Source organism: Drosophila elegans, unplaced genomic scaffold, assembly GCF_018152505.1.
Source record: "Drosophila elegans isolate 14027-0461.03 unplaced genomic scaffold, ASM1815250v1 contig_183, whole genome shotgun sequence".
In the NCBI taxonomy this organism is placed as follows: Eukaryota; Metazoa; Arthropoda; class Insecta; order Diptera; family Drosophilidae; genus Drosophila; species Drosophila elegans.
In genome coordinates, this window is record NW_024545550.1 from 10,200,260 (window position 1) to 10,219,342 (window position 19,083).

Sequence of the window (19,083 nt, forward strand, 5' to 3'; positions counted from 1 at the left end):
CTGTTACTGTGTCTTAAGAAGGTTATGAGTATTGAGTATTATTGTGTAAACCTAGCTAATAGGTACTATAAAAAGTACTCAATACCTCTCCCATTAGAAACACTTTGCAGGCATGCGTTTAGGCACACCTAACGAAATGACCGAGTCAAAGTTTTTACCTAAAGTTTCCAAGTACTTTACTCCAAAGGGCATAGTAGTTGTAATCCCAGCTCTGGGGGGCATTCACTAAGATACTAAAATACTTTGAGAACCGGAAAAATTTAAGTCAGACCGCTTTACGGATCACCTGTTCTTTTTGGGTAAAGGTTCACGGAACTGTAGTGTATTGCGATGTGGATAAATGCAAAACTATGTGTGATTGACCTATCTTTCTGAAAACCTATATTTCGGAAAAACAAATAGAGGTTTCACTTAAGAGCCTTCTTCTTTCATCCGAAAATGGAATTAATCTCAGAGTGGAGAGGATCTCAAAACGACATTATACAATATTAATTATTTCTTAAATGTGTTACTTTGTTAATTTTAGAATGAAAGAACTGAAGGCAGCATTAGTGTACCCTCATTTATAAGCCCAGTTCAAAGAAACTTGAACTTTAGAATATTTTGAAACTTATTGACGTTCGGTTGCATTTGGTTTATTGCTCCTATTAACATAGTCTAAGCCTCTGTTATTTCCAATTGAAGCTTTTTTTTAGAAGTGATCTGTTAAACTTTCGTGATTTAGATCTAGCAAAGAGCGCTGGCCGATAGGATAATCCAAAGCTACTTTTTGTGATCGAAGCCACGTGTTTTAGGCCCACCACTTCAGTGTTCTTATAATGGCTATTCTGCTTGGTTTGCTGGTGGGTGCTCTTACCCTCGCTGTTTGGTGGGTGCTCCAAAACTACACCTACTGGAAGCGCCGAGGTATTCCCCATGATCCGCCCAACATTCCACTGGGCAACATCGGCGAATTATGGCGGACGAGGCCGTTGGCCCACATTCTTAAGCGAACTTATTTGAAATTCAAGAACAAGACGGACGGACCTTTTGTCGGCTTCTACGCGTATGCAATGAAGTATATTGTGATCACCGACATTGATTTTGTGAAAACCGTACTGGTTACGGACTTTAACAAGTTCCACGATCGCGGAGTCTATCACAACGAAAGGGATGATCCGCTGACCAACAATCTAACCACTATCGAGGGTCAAAAGTGGAGAAATCTGCGCCATAAGCTAACTCCGGCCTTTACGCCTGTTAAAATAAAGAACATGTTCCCAGCCGTTTTGGGTGTGGCTCATGAACTTATCCAGGTGATCGATGAGCAGATCTCGAGCTCTCCACAGACCATAGAAGTCGCCGATCTGATGGCTCGCTTCACTGCCGACGTAATTGGCATCTGTGCCTTTGGCCTGGAGTGCAATAGTTTGCGGGATCCCAAGGCGGAATTTGTGAAAATGGGTGAGACGGCGTTGAGGGAACGTCGTCATGGCTTTCTGGTGGACCTCCTCGTCTTCGGAGCACCCAACTTAGCCGTGAAGTTGGGCATCGAGATGCTGCTGCCGTCGGTGCAGTCATTCTACATGAATATTGTAAGGGACACCATAGATTATAGGGTGAAGAACAAGGTAACTCGGAACGACTTTATGGACTTGCTGATCGATATGAAATTGAAATACGATAATGGCGATAAGCAAGATGGCCTCACCTTCAATGAGGTGGCTGCCCAAGTATATTCATTTTTCCTGGCTGGCTTCGAAACGAGCTCCACAACCATGGGATTTGCCCTCTATGAACTGGCCAGCAATCAGGATGTCCAGGATAAACTGAGGCTGGAAGTGGACACTGTGCTGGCGAGGCATGATGGGCAACTAAACTACGACAGCTTGCGAGAGCTGACGTATCTGGAAAAGGTCACCGATGGTGGGTATATAACTTATATAACTTATTGATAACTTAATGAAACAATCCTTCCTTAGAAACCCTGCGAAAATATCCCGTTGTGGGTCATTTGGTGCGGATTGCAACTAAACCCTATGTGCATAGCAGTCCAAAATATTTTATTGAGCCGGGAACGGGAGTTCTGGTGTCCACTTTGGGCATCCACCATGATCCTGAGTTCTACCCGGAGCCCGAAAAGTTCATCCCAGAGCGCTTCGATGTGGAGCAGGTGAAAAAGCGGCCACCATGCTCTTTCCTGCCCTTTGGGGAGGGTCCCCGGAATTGTATAGGCGTTCGATTCGGACGGATGCAGGTCGTCGTCGGATTGGCCCTGCTCGTCCACCGTTTTAAGTTTGAATTGCATCCGACGAAGACGTCAGTGCCAGTCAAGTACAAAATCAAGAATCTTCTGTTGAGCTCCGAAGGCGGCATCAACCTTAATGTCAGCAGGATAGTGTAAAAAAAATTTTAAAATGTTAATTTTTTTAAAGAATGTGGTTTGAAAAAGTGCGTTTAAGGTGTTTTATAAAGTTTGTTAGAATATTGTTTTTATTAAAATATTGTATATATTGTAATGAGAGGTTATGAGTTTTATGCCTATTCAAGAATTATTGGAAACCAATATTTGTATTTAAAATTTGTTTAAAAGAAAATGTATAGCACCCCCTATGAACTAAATAAATAAAAACATATGTATTTAAAAAGCAAAAAAAATCTAATATTTATTATTGGTCTTATAAAATTATTAACAAGCACTTTAAAGATACCACACATAAATTATCCTTATCAGTATTGATAACGATTGGATTAGAAGTTATCTAAAATAATTTTCTTGCGGTTAGTCATAATTTGTAGCGACGAAATGAAAATGGTTATATACAAACACCTTCACATAGATATATCAAGTTATCATATTCCGTCGCAATAATAAATGCAGCCAGTCGTTGACAAATGCACTATTTAAACAATGACTATACACGAAAACAACTAAATGCGATCAACTTTCAGGAAAATACCAGTATCACTCGTTATAAGGAAAGTTTTTTTGCTGTATACCATGGGGATTGTGGTCTGGTCGCACAAGGAGAACTTAAATTCATTGATTAGGAAAGCCAGTCCGACACGGGCTTGCATTTGGCCAAAGCGCATTCCAATGCAGTTTCTGGGACCTTCGCCAAAGGGAAGCCACTCCACGGAATCACGTTCCTTGACGCGATCGGCGGAGAAGTTGTCAGGATCAAAGGTATTTGGGTTGGGATACAGGTTCTCATCCCGGTGCATGGCTCCGGCAGGAATCAGGACGGGCATGCCCTTTTTGATAACATATTTGGGATTATCGGGAACCACAAAGTCCTCCAGGCATTCTCTATTTAAAACAGGTAGTACAGTGTACAGACGAAGTGTTTCTGAAGGACATAAAAGGTAAGTATGGTAAATAAGGAATAATTAACCAAACAACTCACCCGATATTACTTGGTCCAGATACACCAGATCCTTCATGCTTTCGTAGGTTAACTCTCCATTGCAATTGGCGATCACCTCCTGGCATTCTTTCCTCACCCGATCCTGAATGTCCTGATGTTGAGCCAGTTCGTACAGGGCAAATCCCATGGTGGTCGATGAGGTTTCAAAGCCAGCTCCGAAAAACACAAACGCTTGGGCGGCCATTTCCTCAATCGTTAGACTAACACTTTCGCCAGTTTCGGATTTTGTCAGGGGACTGTTTTTCAAATCGATAAGCTGATCCATGAAGTCATTCCGACGGATATTGTTCTGCTCCCTGAACGAAACCGTCTCCCTGACAATGCGCAGGAAAAAGTGTTCCGCATCCTCAATGGTGATTTTCATGTGGAGTCTGCGGGCCAAGTTTTGGAAGCTATTGATAAAGGCAATTCCTATGGGTCCATGGCGCTGCTCGAAGACAGCTCGACGTCCCATCACCCGGAATTCCGCCTCCGGATCCTTGAGACTACTGCATTCGATGCCAAAGGCACAGGTGCCAATCACATCAGTGGTAAACCGGGCTAGGATATCCTTAACCTCCACAATAGGGGACTTTTCCATGGTCTGTCCAAACACTTGGATAAACTCATGGCCCACCTTGACCACGGTGGGAAACATGTACTTCATTTTTCCCGACGTAAACGTAGATGACAACTTGCTCCTCATGGACTTCCATTTCTGGCCATCCAGCAGGAACAGTTGTCCCGACAAAGGATCGTCCTCTGTATTGTGATAGAATCCGCGATCCGTGAACTTGTTGAACTCCTTGATCAATATGAGTTTGGCCAGCGAAGTGTCCAGTACCAGGATTCCGGGTCTTTGGAACCAATAGAAGCCCGCGAAGGGCCCGCTTCCACGGAACTTGTTGTAGTATTCCATCCAGACATCGCAGAAGGAGCGACTAGTTTGCACTCCCGTCAGACTTCCCATCAGGATGTGGGGCTCCTCGCAGGGAATGCCCAGATTTTGCCAGTACTGCAGGGCACGACGCCATTTCAATACTAGATATCCCACCAGCACTACGACGGCCGTGAAGAGATAAATGAAAACACCCATGACATCAGCCTGGGTGTGGAAAAATTTAACAACCGATGAAAATTGCAGCCAACGCAGTTTAGTTCAGCTTCAAAAACCTACTGAACGCAAAAAGCTTCTCAAGCTAGCTGAAAAGCTAGGGAACGAAATAGATTATTATCTATTAGATTTGTTCTATTCGATTTGTATAGCAAATTAATTGGTTTTTTTGTATCTTCTGTACTCTCTTTAAAACTTAATTAGCTGAGCATTTCTCTTTTCGAGAGATTTCTCTTATCAAAACATTTTTGTTAAGATTTCAAAAAGAATTTAAACAGACTATTCGAACCTACCTCAATTTTTTCTCAGTTGGGTAAGATTTTTCATCTCTTGAAAATCTGAAGCTATTTATCTAACACATTTATTTATTTTGTCAAAATTGTATACTTTTTCGTTTGATTTGGATAAGTAATATGTGTACATATGTGCAAATATGCAAGACAAAAATAAACACCACAAAATTGCACATACAAAGAGAGCAAGTTAAACCAATTCCCACACCGACTATGAAAAATAAGACGCTATGAACGTGGTTTAAAAATAGTAAAAAAGAGAACAGTTATTAGGGGAGCTTTGCGAACAGCTTCAAAACAAAAGTAAATAGAAAAGGCAATAATAACGATGACTTGCACTTTATGCATTTTAAGAGTGGAGAAAGAGAAAACTTGTTTATATCGAACCAAAAAATGTATTCAAATTCTTTTTAAGATACTTTCATGTATTCTCTTGGTAGATTTATTAAATGTGAATTTAAAAATATATAAAAACGTATATGAATTAAACGACTATAAAGTCACGACAATTTCTGAAACACCAGTATTGTCAAAAAAGTGTTATTTGCAATTGGAAACCAAAAGCCAGGAATACATTTAAAATATACACTAACAATTTAAAATGAGTGACTATCTGTTGCTAGTAATTTTAAAATTTTAAGTTTTTATTAAGTTATGCAAACATGCTGCCCTCAGGTAAAAAAAAGAAATTGTGAAATTTTTTGCGATCAAGTTGAAATTATTTTCCAAAAAAAAAAGTTATTCAGTAGTTGTCAATTCTAAATGTACAAAAGATAACAAAACTCGTACACTGAAGTGTACGACTTAAATAAAGTTAACAAAAAATAAAACTATTATTATTATTAATTTACATATTACTATTAAAGTTCTAAGAGAGAGGTATTATACTGGATAAAATGAAATTTAACGACCTTAATCTGACTTTGTTGCTCTTTACTGGCTGACGCAAAGAGAGTAAGGTGACTGTTAAGAGAAAGGCGAATTGGGTATGGATCGCCTATAAAAGAGGCGATCGCCCGGTTGAATTATTCAGTTGTAACGAAATGGCCGTTCTACTCGTTTTGCTCGTCGGTGTTCTCACCTTGGCCGTGTGGTTTGTGCATCAAAACTTTAGTTACTGGAAGCGACGCGGCATTCCCCACGATGCCCCCAAAATTCCATTCGGCAATACTAGAGAACTGATGAAAACAATGCAATTGTCGGACATTTTTAAGAGAACCTACGACAATTACAAGAACAAAACCGATGGTCCATTTGTGGGATTTTACATGTATTTCAAAAAGATGGCCATTGTGACCGATATTGACTTCGCAAAAACCGTACTAATCCGCGACTTTGACAAGTTCCACGACCGTGGAGTATTCCACAATGAGCGTGATGATCCGCTGACCGCCAATTTGGTGAATATCGAGGGTCAGAAGTGGAAGACCCTGCGCCAGAAACTGACACCCACATTCACCTCTGGCAAAATGAAGACCATGTTTCCCACCATTCTGGAGGTGGGAGATGATCTGATTCGGGTAATCGATCAAAAGGCTTCTGCAAGTAAGGACTCCCTGGAAATCACCGATGTTTTGGCCCGTTTCACTGCCGATGTAATCGGAACGTGTGCCTTCGGCTTGGATTGCCACAGTTTGTCGGATCCCAAAGCGGAGTTTGTCCAAATGGGAAAAGATGCTATTACCAAACGACGATATGGAAAATCGATGGACTTGCTTTTGTTTGGGGCCCCGAAACTTGCGGAAAAATTGCGTATGAAACAGAGTGTCCAGAAAGTGGAGGACTTCTATATGAACATCATTAAGGATACTGTGAACTATCGCGTTAAGAACAATGTGAAACGAAACGATTTCATGGACATGCTAATCGAAATGAAGTTGAAATACGATAATGGCGATCATCAAAATGGCCTAACCTTTAATGAAATTGCGGCCCAGGCTTTTATATTTTTCCTTGCTGGTTTTGAAACGAGCTCTACAACCATGGGTTTTGCTCTGTATGAATTGGCCATCAATCAGGATGTCCAGGATAAGTTAAGGAAAGAAATTGATAGTGTGCTGGAGAAACATAACGGAAAGCTGGACTACGACAGCATGCGGGAGATGACATATCTGGATAAGGTCATTGATGGTGAGTAATTCAATTAATTGTGTGGCGTTTCTCAGCTAAAATGGATTTAATTTACTTTGCAGAGGCGATGAGAAAACGTCCGGTAGTGGGCCATTTGATACGCGTTGCAACTCAGCGCTACGAGCATAGTAATCCCAAGTATTACATTGAAGAGGGCACCGGAGTCCTGGTGCCCACCTTGGCCATCCACCATGATCCTGAGTTCTATCCGGAGCCGGAGAAGTTCATCCCAGAGCGATTCGATGTGGAACAGGTGCAACAGCGACCCGCCTGCACTTTCCTGCCTTTCGGCGAAGGTCCCCGGAACTGTATTGGCCTTCGATTCGGACGGATGCAGGTCATTGTTGGAATGGCTCTCCTCATCCACAACTTCAAGTTCGAAGTGCACCCCTCCAAGACTGTCGTCCCCCTGGAATACAGAGCCGATGATTTTCTGATGAGCTCAAAGGGCGGAATTCATTTAAAAGTCAGCAGGGTTGGAAAGTAATACAGATGATTCTAATGTAATTATATTCATTGAACAGCCGGAGGCTACGACGCAGTAAGCTGAGTAAACGTACAATACTTGTAAATTGGATACTGTAGACTAAGGTTAATTTATACATGCAATTAAGCTATCTTTAAGTTTATCCCCGCCCCCAGACGGCTACGATGTTTGTCATGGGAATTGGTGGATTTAGAAAAAGACAATACGTATTTATATTTAACACTGTTACTGTTCACGCTATTATGTATTTACATGCCAGATCAATTAATCGAAAAAGTAAAAAAAAAAAAAATAAACTTGTAGCAATTGTTAATAATTGTAGCATTTGAATTAATTAATGACTGGTTTGTTAATTGTATAACTAAATTTGGAATCTGTAAACAAGAGCTGACATCAAACCGGTATAAAATAACAACCGGAAAGTATCTATAGTGCTGGCTTATTAAGCTTCCACTTCGTATAGAGAAAATACCATGGGTCTCGATGAGGTTTCAAACCCTCCGGAGAAGAATAAAAAAGCCTGACTGCGACTCGATGGTTAGATTGACACTTTCTCCTGTCTCAGATTTAAGTGCTTTGTTGTTTTTCAATTAAATAAAGGTATATCAGCTACCATTCAAACTTTTATTTTTTTGCATATTAAAGTACAAAAGTTATCTTGTAAACAAATGTCTAAAATGCCTTGGTATACTTTCGGGCATTTCTTTTTAACAAAGTGTTAGATTGAGGCCCACAAATATGTTAATTTAAGCCATCGTAAATATTAAAACATTAAGTTGACCACAATATTTTTTAAAAATGTTGAGCCGTCTATTTCTTCAGTTTTAGACTCACGCCTCTTTCATGTTTTAGATTAAAGCTACAATCATATTTACGTGTGTTACCCCTTGTGCCACGTTTCACATGGTTCAACCCAACTAAAAAACAATTAAATTCGCTTAGTCCCCAGCTAAAGTTGTCAATGACAAAACAAATGAAAACTCAAGTTATATTATCTATTAGTCCATTTATATGATTATTTCGTATTTATAGTAATTACACTCGTTCCACCTTGAGGTTAATGCCTGATTCACTTGCAACGAGGAACAATTCTTTGTTGTACTTCATGGGAATCGTTGTCTTTTCGCAGACGGAAAACTTAAAGTTCTTGATGAGGAGAGCCAGTCCAAGCCTTGTCTGCATTTGGCCAAAGCGCATTCCGATGCAGTTTCTGGGACCATCGCCGAATGGCAGCCACTCCACGGAATCGCGTTCCTTGACGCGATCGGCGGAGAAGTTGTCCGGGTTGAACTGGTCCGGATTTGGATAGAGTCTCTCATCCCGGTGCATGGCTCCGGCGGGAATCAGGATGGGCATTCCCTTCTTAATCACATACTTGGGATTTTCGGGAACCACAAAGTCCTCCAGGCATTCTCTATTCAAAACGGGTAGTACAGTGTATAGGCGAAGCGTTTCTGTTGGGTACAAGGATAAATAATTAGTAAAGGGAACTCTGTATAGCCTTTTCCATATTTACCAGATATCACTTGATCGAGGTAGACCAGATCCTTTAGGCTTTCATAGGTCAAATCTCCGTTATACTTCTGACCAACTTCCAGGATCTCTTCCCGCACACGGTTCTGGATGTCCTGATTTTGGGCCAGCTCATACAAAGCGAATCCCATCGTGGTCGACGAGGTTTCAAATCCGGCCGCAAAGAAAACGAAAGCCTGCGCGGCAATCTCCTCGATGGTCAGATTGACATTCTCGCCGGTCTCAGAGGTCATTAGTGGTTTGTTTTTCAAATCGATCAACTGATCCATGAAATCGTTTCGACGGATGTGGTTCTGCTCTCTGAAAGCCACCGTCTCCCTGACGATGCGCATGAAGAACTTTTCAATGGGCTCCGCTGTCATCTTCATGTGGAAACGACGTGCCAGATTGGGAAAGCTATTGACAAATCCGATACCAATGGGACCTAATCGCTGCTCGGTTACAGACCGACGACCCATCACTCGGAACTCGGCTTCCGGGTCCTTCAGACTGCTGCATTCGATGCCAAAGGCACAGGTGCCAATCACATCAGTGGTGAACCGGGCCAAAAGCTCCCGCACTTCAATAATTGGATTCTTGGCCACATCTTGGCCAAACACCTCGGTGAACTCGTGACCCACCTTGAGCACAGTGGGGAACATATACTTCATTTTGCCCGATGTGAAGGTGGGCGATAGTTTGTTCCTCATGGACCGCCACTTATGCCCATCCAATAGGAAGAGTTGTCCCGACAAGGGATCGTCCTCCGTGTTGTGAAAGAATCCACGGTCCGTGAACTTGTTGAAATCTTTGATCAGAATCTGCTTGGCCAGAGAAGTTTCCAGGACGAAAACAGCCGGTCGCCGGAACCAATAGAAGCCAGCGAAGGGTCCGCTGCCGCTAAACTTTTTGTAGTAGCTCGTCCAGATTTCGCTAAACGACCGCTTGGTTCGCACTCCCTGCATGTTTCCCATGAACACATGGGGTTCCTCGCAGGGAATCCCCAACTCCTGCCAATACCTCATGGTGCGGCGCCATTTCATCAGAAGGTAGCCAACTAGAGCCAGCAGTGCCGTGAGTAGGAAAGTTCCCACGGCCATGACTCACGATAAATATTTTTTGGTTATTTTTATAAACTAATCAAAGTTTGCCCCTAACGGAGAAGCTTCAATAACTTGTTCCGATCGTTTGTTAACTTGTTCAACGTTTGTCACTTACTGAGCATGCCAAAGCTTTGGCAGCGCTTTTAAATGGTACGGAGCAAAAATATGAAGTCATTGTGACCAACAAACAGAATGCTAGCACTCGTAATCGTTTCACTTATCTTCGCCGTTTGTAGGAAATCTGACTTGACACAGGTTGATAAGTTTTGCCATTGGCTGCGTCTCGACCGCAAAGTACCTGTTAAACAGATCTTGAACGTAGAAAAACTTGTAATTGATAAAATGTTCATTGAGTTAAACAATCCACTTATACCTTAAGAATGCCTATTAATAAAGGGAGCAACCAGATTGGCTTAAACCTGCCTCAACATGATTCAATGGGAGGTAGTCTACAAATTAAAAACTATCTATCTGTTATCTTCCATAAGCTTTGGCACCGATTTAATGGCTCTCAGGCACGTATTTAGACTACCTCCAATTTGAGATAGATTCCGTCCTTAATACCGAGCACAAAAGAGTTGGGATCGTAGACCAGAGGATCCGGAGTTTTCGAGCAGGTGGAGAACCTAAAGTTCTTGATGAGTAGAGCAAGTCCAATGCGAGCCTGCATCATTCCGAATCGCATGCCAATGCAGTTGCGAGGACCATCTCCAAAAGGCAGCCAAGCAACTGAAGGACGATTGGCGGATTCCTCAGGAGAGAATCGCTCGGGCCGGAACTCGAAGGGTTCGGGATAAATACTAGGATCGTGGTGAATGGCACATGAGGGTACGATGACCGACTGACCAGCCTCAATGACGAACTTCGGATGTCCGGGAACCACGTACCGCTTAAGGGCCTTTCGATCCAGATTGGGTACAATGGTATAAAGACGTGAAGTTTCTACAACAAGATTTTGGAGTCACTAAGTTTTCTTAGTTTTCATTTACTTTACTTGCCATTGATAACCTGGTTGAGGTACTTGAAATCCCTAGTACACTCATAGGTAAACTTTTGATTGTGCTTCTCCAGAACCTCTTCCACTTCAGTCCTAACCTTATCTTGGATATGCGGATTCCTGGCCAGTTCGTAGAGAGCAAATCCCATGGTGGAGGAGGATGTTTCGAAGCCAGCTATGAAAAAGACAAAGGCTTGGGCAAGGACCTCCTCAATGGTCAGTCCCTTGACCACTTCGCCATTATCGAGTTTAATTTCCTTTTGATTCTTCATTTCGATGAGCATGTCCATGAAGTCATTCCGTTTGATGTTCTCCTTTTCTCGCACCGCCACTGTATCAGTGACTATCCTGCGATAGAAATCCTGAATATGCTGGGCAGTTCGAACCAGGCCCAGTTTTCTGGCCAAATTGGGATAGCTGCGCATGAAACCGTTCAGCAGAGTACCATGTCGCCTGTCCACCAAAGATCTCCGGCCAAAGTGAAGGAACTCGGCCTTTTCGTCGCGCAGACTGTTGCACTTGATGCCAAAGGCACAGGTTCCGATGACATCCACCGTGAACCTGGCCACCAAATCACGGACTTCAAGGACTGCGTTTTGGGCCACCTTTTCGTGCATCACGGCCATAAATTCATCGGCAACGGACACCACTGTTGGATACATAAACTTCATTTTACCCGATGTAAAAGTCGAGGATAATTTGTTCCTCAGCAAACGCCACTGGGGTCCATCCAGATTGAAGAGATGTGCGGAAATGGGATCTTTTTTCTCGTTATAAAAGAATCCCTTGTCAGAGAAGTTGGAGAAATCCTTAATCAGAACATTCTTGGCCAGCTCCAGATCTATCACAAAGGCAGCAGGGTTGTGGAAAAGGAAAAATCCCACAAAGGGAGCTTTGCTCTCACGAAATTTGTTGTAATGATCTTGGAGTATCTGGTGGAAGTTCTTAGTTTTCTGCAATTCCTCCATGTTTCCTCTGATCGGATGTGGTTTCTCGAAGGGAATCCCCCGACGCTTAAAGAACGTTAATTTCCGGTGGAGATAGTAAGTGAAGATCGCCAGCAAGGCGATCGCCACTTGGAAAAGAGTGTATGTCAACGCCATACTACTATTGATGCTGTTCGGGAATGACTGAGTCGGAAAATGAGCTACAAACTGCTTTTAAATGCTGAATTTTACCAACTTTGCATGACGAAGCAGTCTCTGCCAGCGACATGAAAGTGAGAGTTAATTGTTAATCAACAGTTTTGTTTACTTTTATGCCAGCCACTGTGAGACAGCAAGAACATGTCAGTAAGATCAGTATATGTATAAATATAATGGTTTCAGTGGAAATGTTTTGGGTGCAACTTGGTTTAGCACTAACTCCTTATTATTATACACTTCCAGAGGGTATTATAATTTCAGTCACAAGTTTCCAATGCAGTAAAGTAGACATTTCCGACCTTATATATAATAAATATATTTTTGATTCCCTGTCCATCTGTCCGTTTTTCGTTCGTCATTCCGTTTCTACGCAAACTAGTCTTTCAATTTCAAAACCATCTGCTTCAAACTTTTCCAAAAGTTGACTTTCTTTTTCAGGTCTAAGATTTAAGTCGGACGTCTTTATTATAAAGCTCTCATTGGAAAAATTGGAACAAAAATTATAACTTCGCTGTTTTTAATTTCTTCAAGAAATAGTTATCGAATAATTTGTCCCAAAATATTCACAGCCTCACTGCTCTAAAGGCATAAAAATGAGAATATAGTTGCTATAAAACAAGGGTATTAAAACTTCGGCTTGTTTCCTTTCTTGTATAAACTTGCTATCATCATTTCTGCACAAACTGTTGTCATGTCAATAAGGCAATTTTGACTGTATGCTAACAGTATATGGGTTATTCAGAACCTCTACAGTTCTAGGCATCCCCCATACACGTTATCAGCTTTGCTGGCTCACCGTTGCTTGACTATCATCGAATATAATATATATATTTTTTCAAAATTAAATAGTCAGACAAAGAATTGTCTTCAGCTTTTTTTTGGTTTTCAATCTCATTTAGGCTTTGTTAAAATACATAACCTACCACAAGCGAATGGCTATGACTTTATAGAAAAGAAAACGTTGAACTTTCGCCATAGGATTCTTGGGATTTGCTTTATTACTGACTTTTATGAAAACTAAATAGGTATTTTTAATCAACTAAATCATAATAAAACAAATCATTATCAAATTATATAAATATATATATATCCGAATCGGACGTCAATGAGCTCAAATAGCCAGTTTCTACTGTATAACGACGAGCCCTCACAATATCAATCCCCCAGAAACTGCAGACGATCCCCACTGAATAGCGTCATATAACTAGGGGCTACTTAATCAGTAAAAGTTTGTGTTCGACTGCCAGTGGAACATGATATGGTTATTAACTGCTCTGATATTTGACGGATCTGGCAACGCATTTGTTTACCTTTTCGGTCATATTTGTTTGACAGTTGATTAGATTTCAAGTGCGGATGTGGGCAACAACAACAAGCAATTAAGCCCGGCAGCTTTTCGAATTTGTATTTATTTTGGCTTTACTTCAGCTTTGTGTGTGAGCTTTGCTATTGTTAGGTTTTTTTTTTTGTTTTCACGGCATTTAAATGTTAATTGGGCGTAAAATTTATCCGATAAGCTAGAAAAGCACTCTTAAAAAGATTGAAAGTGTTGTATTTTCATTTTTAGTAGCTAGACTAGATTACTAAATGAGTTAAGAGGAAATTTGATCATTGAAAATTCTCCTTCAAAAAAATAGTCCCAACAAAAAAGTCTACTTTAAATTTTACCCAAAAAAAATTGATAAGAAACAAAAATTAAGCTTAAAGCCCAAAAATATAGATAAGAACCTTAGATCCGCCAAGGTGAATAAATAAATATCCTATAAGAAGGTTACCAGTCTTTTTTTAAACTAAATTTAGTAATTGTAAGTATAATAACATTTATTCTGGTTTTATAAACATACAAATTGTCTGTGAAAAATAATATCTTTACAAGTTAATGATATTAATGGAAATCTTGAAAATTTTAAAAAAGTGAGTTATTATGCATTTAGTATCTTCTTATCTGGTTGTATAAAATTATTGTCTGTAAAAGAAAGTATCTCTACAAGTTTATGGCATTCCTAAGATATCTTTTGTTTATTTAGATTTCAGAAGACGTATAAACAAGACTTCTGCGAGTGTCTGATGGTGCCACCAACATTGAAAATAAAGTAATAATAATCATATGTCCGTCTGGCCTCAGTGAGACGCCTACGCCCCACGACCAATCGACAGACGAGTTCCAGTGTAGCGTACTCGCACTCGCACTCGAAAAAGCGGCAAAGAAACAAATTAAAAGCTCGCACCTGTGGAATGGGGAGCGAGTATCGTAAATAGTTACTTTTCTCCGTAGGGTACTCTCAGTCGAATCGCGCGCTTCGGTAATGAACGTAACCCACCGAGAATCCGGTCGAGAACGCTCCGCAGCGATGATGCATTAGCTCATATAGTTGGTGACACTACACCTGACGACGTTCTAGAGCGAGATCGCGTTATATGTATAGCGCAAGTCAGTGAGAGTAAAAGGGTGGCAAGATAGCGGGCGGGCAGGAAGTGAAGATCATAACCCAATAACCCCCCCCCTCCAAAAAAAATAAATCTGTGATTTCGATACATGTGATTGAGAACAAACAGAAAACGTACGAAATGCAAAACATGTGGATCATTTTCCTGATCATCGGACTAGTAGTGCTCGGGCTGCTGGCTCTGGTAATTATAGCGGCGCGGTATCACCGCGATTACTGGCGCTATCTGAACATTCCGCACGAGAGGCCGAAAAAGCTATGGCCTATCATTAGGCAAATAATGACGCAGACATTGAGCACGGAGGCAATGAAAGCGAATCACTACTCGGCCATATACAAAAAGTTCAAGGGTAGCGGTCCGTTCTGCGGCTTCTATGCTCTCCTGCAGCCCAGGGCCTTGATCCTGGATCGTGAGTTGATCCGACAGATTATGATCAAGGACTTTTGGAATTTCAACGATCGCGGGCTGTACTGCAATCAGAAATCGGATCCACTGTCGGGGGATTTGTATGCCTTGCGAGGCGATAGCTGGAAAGAGATGCGTCGAAAGTTGGATCCCAGCTTGGAGGGGGATCGCATGTCCTGGTTATATGGCTGCCTCTATGGGGAGGCGGCAGAGCTGCTCCTCAACGTCAATTCCACCCTGATGAGTCAACCGCATTCAACGCTGCACATCCAGAAGATCATGCGGCGTTATGTCCTCTCGGCCCTGGCCAAATGCGTTTTTGGCTTGGATGCCCAGCAGAGGTTGACCTTTCCCCTGGACGACTTTGAGCAGATGACGGAGTTGGCCTTGAATAGCCATAAGCATGGCTACCTCATGAACCTGATGATGATACGCTTTCCGAACTTTTGCCGACTGCTGCGCATGAGGCGAACGCCCAAACAGGCGGAGGATTATTTTATAAACCTCCTCACGAAAATAGTGGAACAGCGAGAGACTTCGGGTGTGCGTCAGCAGGACTATCTGCAGCTGCTAATCGAGGTCAAGGCACTGGAGTTGATCACCCATCAGTATGAATCGGATAAGGAGTTGGCCTTCCATTTGCAAAACGAACTGGCCGCCCATGCAGTTGTCTTTTTGAAGGCAGGATACGAGCAAACGGCTAACACACTGTCATATGTACTTTACGAACTTTCCTTACATCCTGAACTGCAAACCCGAGTGAGAGAGGAGGTCAAGAAGGCCATTGAGCGGCACGAGGGCAACATAAGCTATGAATGCATTCAGTCCCTGACTTTTATGGGCCAGGTGATCAACGAAACCCTGCGAATGCATCCCATAACGCCCTACATTCTGCGTCGCACCCTAAACGATTACGCAGTGCCGGATCATCCCAAGTATATACTGGTGAAGGAGCTATTTCTGATTATTCCCACGCATGCCATCCATCACGATCCGGACATCTATCCCGAACCCGATGAGTTCAGGCCAGATCGATGGGGTGGACCGAGGGATTCGCTGCAGGAGCAGGGCACCTGGTTCGGATTCGGAGTGGGTGCTCGCAGCTGCATTGGCATACAGTTTGCACAGCTGCAACTGAGACTGGCCTTGGCTCTACTCCTTTCCGAGTACGAGTTCACGTTGAACTCCAGGAAGCCATTGGTCAATCTGGAAGACGGTATAGCGCTCACGCTGATGCCATTGGGAGTTATAGAGCCCGGAAATGAGGAGAGGGCTGTGTGAGCTGGAGAATTAGGGCCACAAGAGCGGAACTGACATAAGTTAAATCTCTAAATTAGTAAAATAAGGTAACAAGATTCGTCTGAGGAGCTACATTGTCATTTGAGTTTAATGAAATTTGCTAAAACCGATAAAACTCTAGATACTAAAATAAATTAGTAGCTTATAAATGATAACGAAACAAATTTAAACTTTAAGCACCATCACATACTTGATTAAAAGTTATACAAAATAAAAAAGCTTAGAAATTTCCTCAAAATAATGTGCAAAAAGTGATTTAATTTAATTAAAAAGTTTCCGCTTTTTGCTTAATATGGAAAGGTAATTTGCGTTTTAACAAAAAGTCTAGATGACACGGAGATTAAGCTTATGTCAGTATCTAAATCTCTAGCTTTAACTTAATGACGAAGAATTTACTCCATGAACAAAATCTAGAAAGCAATATAAAACTCAGTATGGCAACTTACCTAAAAAATTTGAAAATAAAGGTCAGCTAACTTAATAGGCAAAGAAAACTTAGAGGAGTTAATAATATAGTTTATAGTCAAATACACGCTTTTTATTTAAGAATTTATTTATTTTGAAAAAAAACATTTCTTTTAAAATAGCTTGTTTAATTTCTATTAAATACACATTGTCCTCCTAAGGATGAACTTTTTGATTTGTTAAAATAATTGTCAATTTGATTCATTGTTTTGTTATTTGTGGTTAGTATACATATATCGTTTTTTGCATTGTCGATTGCTGATATGATTGGTTGCTTTGTTGGCCACTCTCAGATCGGTAGCTCAGCCTGTGCAGTGCTTGATTGCAAGAGTTGATCGATTTGTGTCGGATATATATTATTAAGAATCTGTTGCTTTCGTTGATTAATCCAAATCGAAATTAGAGTTACATTACACATTAGCACTAAAATTAGATTTACAAATAAATAAAACGTAAAACGTATACGACAAACGAACTCTAAGTATACAATATACATATGAAAGGTAAGGTTATGCTGCGTTTGTGCTATGGAATGTGTTTTGGGCAGCTCTACGAAATGCTTATTAAGAACTTAGACACTAGCTGTTTGTTCGTCGGTTTGGCCGCTAATACGAAATGGCTCTACTGCGATGGTTGGCGCTTGTGCCGCTGGGGCGAAATCAGGGAGCTTCTCGTGGGTTCTCCGCGGTGGGGCATCTTGCTCCGCAGCATCTGCTCGTGGACGTAGATTAGCAGACCCACGTCCCGGTGCCCAGCCTGCCAGGCGATCTTGAAGGCCGTACTGCCATCCTGCGGGAAAATAAATCATTAGAATCAAGTCACATGTCAAAATTATACATAAATTCCCTGTTAAATTTATAATTCTAGATTTTCTAAAATGGATCTGTTTAAATTCAAAAAAAGTTTTTTTTTTTATTTTCCACAATTACAGCAATTTAATTTATACCTAACACCTTATAATTCCCAACTTATTTAAGTACACAATATTTACCAAAAGTATTGTAGTTCTTGCTTTTTTAAAACTTCTAAAAAGTTTAAGTTTTAAGTTTTAAGCTTTAAGTTTTTCTGGCTTGAAGTCATTTCCAATTAAATCAATTATGTTTTATTAATTTTTATTTGTAACTTTACGACTTAATCTTTCCCTTAATATATATAAAGCATTTGAAAGTATTTTTTTTTAGTTTAACCCCATAAATTATTAAAATGTATTAAACTTAAGAACACATGAGCCAAATAAAAAATAAACGCAATAAGTTTTATGAAATCATGCATTGTTTGCATGATGATGTTTAGTGTAACACTTGTTTCAAAGATCTTGAATTTTAAAACTGACATTATAAGGTTTTTTAAAATTGAAATATCCCTAAACACCTCAAATATCCTCCTCTACTCACCACATCGTTGACCAGCGAATCGCATTCAGGATTCGACAGCAGGGTCTTGATCACATCCACGCGTCCGTGTTCGGCGGCACACATGAGCGCCGTGCTGCCGTCCTCGTCCTGGATATTGATATCCGCCCCGGCATCCAGTAGCATATTGACCATGTCCCCGTTACCATGCGACACAGCGAGCATCAAAGCGGTCTGGCAGTGCTGCAAATGAGATGAGATGACGGGGCGGGAGCGGTTAGTAGGGGAGTTCGAGGGGTCAGCTTTTTCGGGGGGTCAAGAACTGTGGGCGGCGGGGCCCCTTACCTACCTTCTTGGCCCGGATGTTGACATCGGCCATCTTGAACAGTCGCTCGACGACTGTCCGATGGGAAGGCTGCTTCAGCTTGGCCAACGATACGAGCATCACCGAGGTGTATCCGGCATTATTCATCTGGTTTACGTCGCAAACCTTAGAATCGAGTAGAATGGATACCACGTCGAAGTTGCCGTGCGAGACTGCATAATGCATGGCTGTGTTGCCCTTTACAAAATAAGATTGTTTATTATAAAAATTATTTAGTAATGATAGACTATATTTTATGAACTTACATTACTGTCGGACAGGTTGACACAATACTCCAGCAGTGGCACCGACAGCGATTCAAAGTAATCGAGATAGTCCTCCACTTGGTGGGGATCGGACTTGCCGGTACTGGAGTTTATGAACCAGTGATCTTGGATGGTGGCCTTGGCCGACTTAAGGCTCTGCGAGGATATGGGTTTGGCGCCCAACTTCTTTAGCAGCGAATCGTTGATGACCTTGAGGGCATCTTGCAGACCCTTAGACAGCTCGGTTCTGAGGTGGTACATTTATAATACAAAATATTAGCTCAAAATACAAATTTAATAATTTAATAATAATTGTT

At 41.4% G+C, this 19,083-nt stretch overlaps 6 protein-coding genes across 19 annotated transcripts in view; 3 read left to right on the top strand and 3 right to left on the bottom strand.

Annotated features, from left to right (window-relative positions):
* Positions 1-60: 60 nt before the first annotated feature.
* Positions 61-2,593, top strand: LOC108144468 (probable cytochrome P450 6a19). Its single transcript, XM_017269372.2, has 2 exons — positions 61-1,905; positions 1,962-2,593. Exons 1-2 carry the CDS (start codon positions 819-821, stop codon positions 2,381-2,383), a joined length of 1,509 nt encoding a protein of 502 aa, XP_017124861.1. The 5' UTR covers positions 61-818; the 3' UTR covers positions 2,384-2,593.
* A 3,237-nt stretch (positions 2,594-5,830) lies between these two features.
* On the top strand, positions 5,831-8,031 carry LOC108144801 (probable cytochrome P450 6a20). The gene is made up of 2 exons (XM_017269926.2): positions 5,831-6,923; positions 6,986-8,031. Exons 1-2 carry the CDS (start codon positions 5,837-5,839, stop codon positions 7,408-7,410), a joined length of 1,512 nt encoding a protein of 503 aa, XP_017125415.1. The 5' UTR covers positions 5,831-5,836; the 3' UTR covers positions 7,411-8,031.
* Positions 8,032-8,401: 370 nt separating this feature from the next.
* Positions 8,402-10,141, bottom strand: LOC108144671 (probable cytochrome P450 6a21). Its single transcript, XM_017269728.2, has 2 exons — positions 8,927-10,141; positions 8,402-8,864 (listed from the first exon to the last, which is right to left on the bottom strand). The coding sequence occupies exons 1-2, from the start codon at positions 10,020-10,022 to the stop codon at positions 8,446-8,448; spliced, it is 1,515 nt and encodes a 504-aa protein (XP_017125217.1). The 5' UTR covers positions 10,023-10,141; the 3' UTR covers positions 8,402-8,445.
* A 99-nt stretch (positions 10,142-10,240) lies between these two features.
* LOC108144670 (cytochrome P450 6a8) lies at positions 10,241-12,140 on the bottom strand. Of its 2 annotated transcripts, XR_001774374.2 has the most exons (3): positions 11,024-12,140; positions 10,399-10,967; positions 10,241-10,336 (listed from the first exon to the last, which is right to left on the bottom strand). XR_001774374.2 is itself a non-coding variant. In XM_017269726.2 (2 exons), the coding sequence occupies exons 1-2, from the start codon at positions 12,123-12,125 to the stop codon at positions 10,549-10,551; spliced, it is 1,521 nt and encodes a 506-aa protein (XP_017125215.1). In that variant the 5' UTR covers positions 12,126-12,140; the 3' UTR covers positions 10,341-10,548. The 2 variants fall into 2 exon arrangements, 1 of the variants encoding a protein (XP_017125215.1); XM_017269726.2 differs by lacking the exon at positions 10,241-10,336 and having other exon boundaries at positions 10,341-10,967.
* A 2,179-nt stretch (positions 12,141-14,319) lies between these two features.
* On the top strand, positions 14,320-16,989 carry LOC108144428 (probable cytochrome P450 317a1). The gene has a single exon (XM_017269292.2). It carries the CDS (start codon positions 14,736-14,738, stop codon positions 16,299-16,301), a length of 1,566 nt encoding a protein of 521 aa, XP_017124781.1. The 5' UTR covers positions 14,320-14,735; the 3' UTR covers positions 16,302-16,989.
* A 134-nt stretch (positions 16,990-17,123) lies between these two features.
* Positions 17,124-19,083, bottom strand: part of LOC108144425 (KN motif and ankyrin repeat domain-containing protein 1) — a 29,992-nt gene continuing 28,032 nt past the window's right edge. For all 13 annotated transcript variants that reach the window (XM_041707785.1, XM_017269285.2, XM_041707784.1 and 10 more), the window contains 4 exons: positions 18,767-19,013; positions 18,486-18,698; positions 18,179-18,379; positions 17,124-17,573 (listed from right to left, as the gene is read on the bottom strand). In XM_041707785.1, coding sequence (XP_041563719.1) covers positions 17,406-17,573; positions 18,179-18,379; positions 18,486-18,698; positions 18,767-19,013 — 829 coding nt within the window. In that variant the 3' untranslated portion in view covers positions 17,124-17,405. The remainder of the gene's footprint in view (positions 17,574-18,178; positions 18,380-18,485; positions 18,699-18,766; positions 19,014-19,083) is intronic.

Coding starts and splice junctions, on each gene's coding strand:
- LOC108144468 (XM_017269372.2), top strand. CDS start 819: ATGGCTATTCTGCTTGGTTTGCTGGTGGGTGCTCTTACCCTCGCTGTT. Junction 1,906..1,961: donor TCTGGAAAAGGTCACCGATG/GTGGGTATATAA, acceptor ATCCTTCCTTAG/AAACCCTGCGAAAATATCCC.
- LOC108144801 (XM_017269926.2), top strand. CDS start 5,837: ATGGCCGTTCTACTCGTTTTGCTCGTCGGTGTTCTCACCTTGGCCGTG. Junction 6,924..6,985: donor TCTGGATAAGGTCATTGATG/GTGAGTAATTCA, acceptor TTTACTTTGCAG/AGGCGATGAGAAAACGTCCG.
- LOC108144671 (XM_017269728.2), bottom strand. CDS start 10,022: ATGGCCGTGGGAACTTTCCTACTCACGGCACTGCTGGCTCTAGTTGGC. Junction 8,865..8,926: donor CCTCGATCAAGTGATATCTG/GTAAATATGGAA, acceptor TGTACCCAACAG/AAACGCTTCGCCTATACACT.
- LOC108144670 (XM_017269726.2), bottom strand. CDS start 12,125: ATGGCGTTGACATACACTCTTTTCCAAGTGGCGATCGCCTTGCTGGCG. Junction 10,968..11,023: donor CCTCAACCAGGTTATCAATG/GCAAGTAAAGTA, acceptor ATCTTGTTGTAG/AAACTTCACGTCTTTATACC.
- LOC108144428 (XM_017269292.2), top strand. CDS start 14,736: ATGCAAAACATGTGGATCATTTTCCTGATCATCGGACTAGTAGTGCTC.